This window comes from Sapajus apella, unplaced genomic scaffold (assembly GCF_009761245.1).
Source record: "Sapajus apella isolate SASKATOON/1434 unplaced genomic scaffold, GSC_monkey_1.0 scaffold52, whole genome shotgun sequence".
In the NCBI taxonomy this organism is placed as follows: domain Eukaryota; kingdom Metazoa; phylum Chordata; class Mammalia; order Primates; family Cebidae; genus Sapajus; species Sapajus apella.
In genome coordinates this window covers 13,912,473-13,918,472 of record NW_022436992.1, presented here as the reverse complement: position 1 = coordinate 13,918,472, position 6,000 = coordinate 13,912,473, and the positions used below count along the sequence as shown (strand labels likewise).

General features: G+C 48.1%; 1 protein-coding gene across 6 annotated transcripts in view; it reads left to right on the top strand.

The window, feature by feature from the left end:
• Nucleotides 1-6,000, top strand: part of PSD4 (pleckstrin and Sec7 domain containing 4) — a 44,322-nt gene that overhangs the window by 24,844 nt on the left and 13,478 nt on the right. For 3 of the 6 annotated variants that reach the window (XM_032243650.1, XM_032243651.1, XM_032243649.1), the window contains exons 3-5: nucleotides 817-942; nucleotides 1,230-1,308; nucleotides 1,745-2,123. In XM_032243650.1, coding sequence (XP_032099541.1) covers nucleotides 817-942; nucleotides 1,230-1,308; nucleotides 1,745-2,123 — 584 coding nt within the window. The remainder of the gene's footprint in view (nucleotides 1-816; nucleotides 943-1,229; nucleotides 1,309-1,744; nucleotides 2,124-6,000) is intronic. The other 3 variants (XM_032243654.1, XM_032243653.1, XM_032243652.1) reach the window with 3 other exon arrangements.

Sequence of the window (6,000 nt, the reverse complement as noted above, 5' to 3'; positions counted from 1 at the left end):
AAAAAAAAAAAAAAAAAAAAAGAGATGAGGAGACTCAAGATGGCTGAGCGTGGCTGTAATTTTCTAATCTCTCAATTCCCTAAGAACAATGAAGAGGTGTTACCCAGAGCAGCTCTGTCACCCAAGCCCCAAGAACAGAGGAGCTCCTGGGCACTGATGGGAGTCCCCTCCACCACAGTTAGGGTTGTGCCTGTGGAGGTGCATCTTCTCAGGACTTTCTTTTTTTTTAATTTTGAGATGAAGTCTTGCTATGTTGCCCAGGCTGGAACGCAGTGGTGCAATCTCAGCTCATCCTCTGCCTCCTGGGTTCAAGTGATTCTCCTGCCTCAGGCTCCCAAGTAGCTAGGATTATAGGTGTGCCACCACACCCAGCTAATTTTTGTGTTTTTAGTAGAGGCAGGGTTTCACCATATTGGCTAGGCTGGTCTGAAATTCCTGACCTCAGGTGAACCACCGGCCTTGACCTCCCAGAGTGCTGGGATTACAGGCGTGAGCCACCGTGCCTGGATATGGACTTCCTTGCTCTAAGCACCAATTTCTCAGAGGAAAGCCTGGGAGTGCTATAAGCTGCACACTGGCTCCTGTCTGGGAAAGCAGAGCCCACCCAGCCCAGTATCTAGGGCTTTTACCCTCCCTAAAACACAGCCCCTCCTTGGGCTGGCACCACCTGAGGCAGGGCCATCTGGGCAGACTGAAGGGAGAAGGCATCACGGGATTTGAGAAAGGACCTGGGAGCAATTTTCCTCTGGTCATCTCTCCTCTCCTTCTCTCTCTCTCTCTCTCTCTCTCTCTCTCTCTCTCTCTCTCTCTCTCTTGACTTCTCAGGGAGATCAGCTTGGCCCTGCTCCATCTGCAGCACCGTGTGTGGACGAAGCATTGACCTGGGAATCAGGATGCGTCGGATCTGATCTTGGCCCTGCTGCACGCCCTGTGCAACCTTGGGCGAGTCACTTCTCCTTTCTGGGCCTCACTTTCTCCATCTTTGGAGGAGGAACATGAACCCATTCATTTCCATGGCCTAGCACCAACAATCCTAGGATGTGGGGTTTCTCACATCCAGGATTCTCCTGAACTGAGGCTCCAGCCTGGGTGGGAGGAGGAGGGCAGGGCTTCTGTCTACTCCTGGCATCCTTCCCCTCTCCTCCTTTCCCCCTCTCCCTGCCTGGCCTCTCCCCTCATCTGCTTCTCTGTATCTCCAGGGCTCATGGGAACACCTTTGCCTCTCTCAACAGGCCCTGCCCAGCCCTGAGGGCTGGCAGCAAGCAGGTCCTTTTTGGCCCCAGGTGCCTCTTAACTCCCAGGACAGAGGTGAGCCCTAATAAGGGGGTTTGGGAAATTGGGTCCTGGGAGGATTTAGAATTTGGAGTGGGGACAAAGATCACTCTTGGATCCATGGTTGTCATTAATGGGTCCCATTGTATTATGTTTAAGCCAAACAGACTTGGGGTTAAAATCCTGCCTCTTTATAGAACAAATGAAGGAAATCTACAAAAGACCTATTTTTTGCCCCTGGGTCTTTGTGGTTTAGCAAAGGTCCTGAGCCCTTAGTTGCCTGGAGGCTGGAGTCGCAGGAGCCGGCTGTCTGCTGCCTCTGTGACTGGGAGAGGTCGCTGCCTGAGGGAGGGACAGGGCATGCTGCCAGGCTCCAGGGGAGGAGCCCCAGGGAGGGAGCCTCTGGAGGTGGTGCCCAGGCTGTTCTCCTGCCTCCTGCCCTGTGCCCACCTCACTTCCTGCTCTTCCTCAGGTGACGGGGAGGCTGGGCACCCACAGGAATCTGGCCCCTGCGCCTTGGCTCACAGCCCTTCAAGGAGCCCAGCTTCTTCTCCAGAACGTAGCAGCCCAGAATCTGAGAGCAGAGGCCCTGGCCCCAGGCCCAGCCCTGCATCATCCCGGGAGGGCAGCCCGAAGCTTCAGCACCACAGCTCAGGGATTTTGCCCAAGTGGACACTAGAGGCTTCACACTCTTCACTCTTGGAGACGGTTGGGGAAGAGCCAAGTTTCTTGAAGAAAGAGGAGGCAGGGGAGGCCCCAAACCCAGGCGAGGAAGTAAAGAGTGAAGGAACAGTCCGGCTTGCAGAGACTGGAAACGTCCAGCCCGACATTCACCTGACTTCTGCAGAACAGTAAGTCTTGGACCGACTGGCTCTCATGCTCCTAATTATGGATGCATTTAAGAATATCCTGGGGCCGGGTGCAGTGGCTCAAACCTGTAATCCCAGCACTTTGGGAGGCCGAGGTGGGTGGATTGTGAGGTCAAGAGATCAAGACCATCCTGGCCAACATGGTGAAACCCCCGTCTCTACTAAAAATACAAAAAAAATTAGCTGGGCTTGGTGGTGCGCGCCTGTAGTCCCAGCTACCCAGGAGGCTGAGGCAGGAGAATTACCCGAACCCGGGAGGCGGAGGTTGCAGTGAGCTGAGATCGCACCACTGTACTCCAGCCTGGCGCCTGGCGACAGAGCAAGACTCTGTCTCAAAAAAGAAAAAAACCAAAAAAATGAAAAAACAAAACGAATATGCTAGTCTGGTTGGAGTGTGAGAAATGCACATGAGAATTAAACATACTCATATTTATTAAGCAAGGATTACATGAGTGGGCGCCAGGAAAGAGTTTTGAGAAAGACTGTAAGATTCAGAAGCATCAGAAACGAAAGAGCAGATAGTCATACACGTGAAGGTGAGATCTAAGTGTGTGGGGCAGGGCTTTAAAAGAAGCATCCATAGCTGGAGACCAGGAGAGGAGGAAGGGGAGGAGATGTCTAGGGAACCTGAGCAGGGGCATGTGCCTGCCCATAAAAAAGGGAGCCACGCTTGGCAGGCTAGGGAAGTGCAAGGTCAGAGCTTGGGATGTGGGGATTACAGACTGCTTTGAATTTGAGGAGGTATCTGGGAGGCATTCACCCAAGAACTTAGGCCTGGGGCAGTGGCTCAGATCTCATCAAGTGGAGGTTTGATGGAGACCAAGGGAATGGATCTTGGGGCCCGACATAGGATTGTGTAACCCCAGAACTGTGACCAGAAGTAGGAATAGGCCAACTGAGAAACCAACCTAGATGTCTACTTGTCCCAGAATGCAGCCTCAAGACTATCAGCCCCAGGGATCTATACACTGAAAGGGAGGTTCTGTTCTCTGGTTGGCTGAATGTGAGTCATATGAATGGGACTAGCAGAAACCAGCAGTGGTTCATGTCATGGACTTAAGGGTGCAGTCCATGCAGGTCAGTTGTGGCAAGGGTGCCATGAGCTCAAGGCCTTGAACGGTGGGGCCTGGAGGACCTAGACCCAGGCCCTCACCCAGGGAAGAGACAGAGTCGCAGCCAGACTGACTTAGCCTGGCCTGGGACCAGGAGAAGCCCGAGAGGAAGCTATTCATGCAGGTTTCCAGGTCTGGGGCCCTGCGCTTCCTCAGGTAAACCACAGGCACGTTCCAAGCTTACCTCACCTCAGGCAGCAGGCGCATCCCTCTGAGGCCCCCAGGGTTGTTTTTACCAATGCAAGGCACGTGGGATTGTCACCCCTTCCTGTCCTGCGGTCCTGCTATACCTCCTTGTCTCTTCCCCACCTCCCAGCTCTGTCTCTAGCCTCCACTCCTAGATCTGGAGCCAAGAGAGCTGTAAGGATGGGCTGAGAACAGGAAGCTAGGTGGGCCCTAGTAATGGCAGCAGCTGGGGGAGTCCTGGAGGTGGTCCTCAGCCTCTCCCTTCCCCCACCTAGCAGCCTGGATGACAAGAAGACTGGGTAGTGACCTGTGATCCAGTATTAACAGGTCCAGGCTCCGCCAGCTGACTCAGAGCCTCCGAGTCCAGCACTAAGACTCTCAGATGTCCCTCAGTCCAGTCGTTACCTGACTCTTCTGTTTCCCCCACTATGTTACAATCAGGTGTGGGATAGTCTACTTATTTAAACCTTCATTATCCAAGTCACCACAGTTAGGAAGTTGACCTGGTAAGCAGGAGTCAATCATAATATGAAAATGTTCCCTAATAAACAGACATATAACATTAGGCTTCACTTAAGCACCCTCTCCACCTAACACAGATGGGTCAAGGGCATTGCTGGTGATTTCTCACTGCCTTTTGAGGCTCATACACACTCCATAGTGCAGGAGAAACACAACAGAAGCTAACAGAAAAGTTAAATTACAAATCTTGTCAAAAAACCTGTGATTTCATAGCTCTGTTGAAGTGATGCTGAAAACTTCACAAATCACATGGAAAGCCACTGACAAATCAGGAACCAAAAGAGTTTGTCCAGTGAACAATGGAAGAGGAGGAAATAAAAATCATGACCCAACTGGCACATCTAAAGAGAACTACTTGAATAATCAACTGACAAAGCCCTAAAATATGCTTTTAAAAATGACCTAGTCTATTAGCGTTGTTACTAAAATAATACTTAGATGAGGGAGCACTTTGAAAAAAAAGTAAGCAAATATAAATTATCATAAAATTGTACATTTTATTTTATTTTTTGTTTCGTTTTGTTTTGAAATGGAGTTTGGCTCTTGTCATCCAGGCTAGAGTGCAATGGCAGGATCTTGGCTCACTGCAACCTCCCCCTCCCAGCTTCAAAGGATTCTCCTGCCTCAGCCTCTGGAGTAGCTGGGATTACAGGTGCATGCCACCATGCCTGGCGAGTTTCTGTTTCACCATGTTGGCCAGGCTGGTCTCGAACTCCTGACTTCAGGTGATCCACCTACCTCAGCCTCTCAAAGTACTGGGATTACAGGCGTGACCCCCCACACCAGACCCCACTTTATTACTTTATTTTATTAACTTGAATTTTCTTTTCTTTCTTTTTTATAATTTTTAGTTCCATAGCTTATTGGGGAACAGGTAGTGTTTGGTTACATGAATAAGTTCTTTAATGATAGTTTGTGAGGTTTTGGTGCACCCATCACCTGAGCAGTATACATTGCACCCTATTTGTAGTCTTTTATCCCTTATCCCCTTCCCACCCTTTCCCCTGAGTCCCCAAAGTCCATTGTGTCATTCTTATGTCTTTGCATCCTTATAGCTTAGCTCCCATTTATAAGTGAGAATATATGATGTCTGGGTTTCCATTCCTGAGTTACTTCACTTAGAATTGTAGTCTCCAATCTCATCCAGGTTGCTGTGAATGCTGTTAATTCATTCCTTTTTATGGCTGAGTTGTATTCAATTGTATATATATACCACAGTTTCTTTATCCACTGGTTGAACGATGGGCATATGGGTTGGTTCCACATTTTTGCAGTTGTGAACTGTGCTACTATGAACATGTGTGCAAGTACCTTTTTCTTATAATGACTTGTTTTCCTCTGGGTAGATACCCAGTAGTGGGATTGCTGGATCAAATAGTAATTCTACTTTTAGCTCTTTAAGAAATCTCTACACTGTTTTCCATAGTCACTTGACTAGTTTACATTCCCACCAGCAGTGTAGAAGTGTTCCCTGTTGACCTCATCCATGCCAACATCTATTTTTTGTTTTTTTAATTATAAACATTCCAGCAGGAATAAGGTGGTATTGCACTGTGGTTTTGATTTGCAGTTCCCTGATCATTAGTGGTGTGGAGCATTTTTTCATATATTCATTGACCATTTGTATATCTTCTTTTGAGAATGGGCTATTCATGTCCTTAGACCACTTTTTGATGGGATTGTTTGGTTTTTTCTTGTTAATTGGTTTGGGTTCATTGTAGATTCTGGATATTAGTCCTTTGTCAGATGTATAGATTGTGAAGATTTTCTCTCACTCTGTAGGTTTTCTGTTTACTCTGATGACTGTTCCTTTTGCCATGTAAAAGCTCTTCAGTTTAATTATATCCTTGCAATTTATCTTCATTTTTATTGCATTTGCCTTTTGGTTCTTGGTCATGAAATCCTTACCTAAGCCAATGTCTAAAAGGGTTTTCCCAATGTTATCTTCTAGAATTTTTATAGCTTCAAGTCTTAGATTTAAGTCCTTAATGTATCTTGAGTTGATTTTGGTATAAGGTGAGAGATGAGGATCCAGTTTC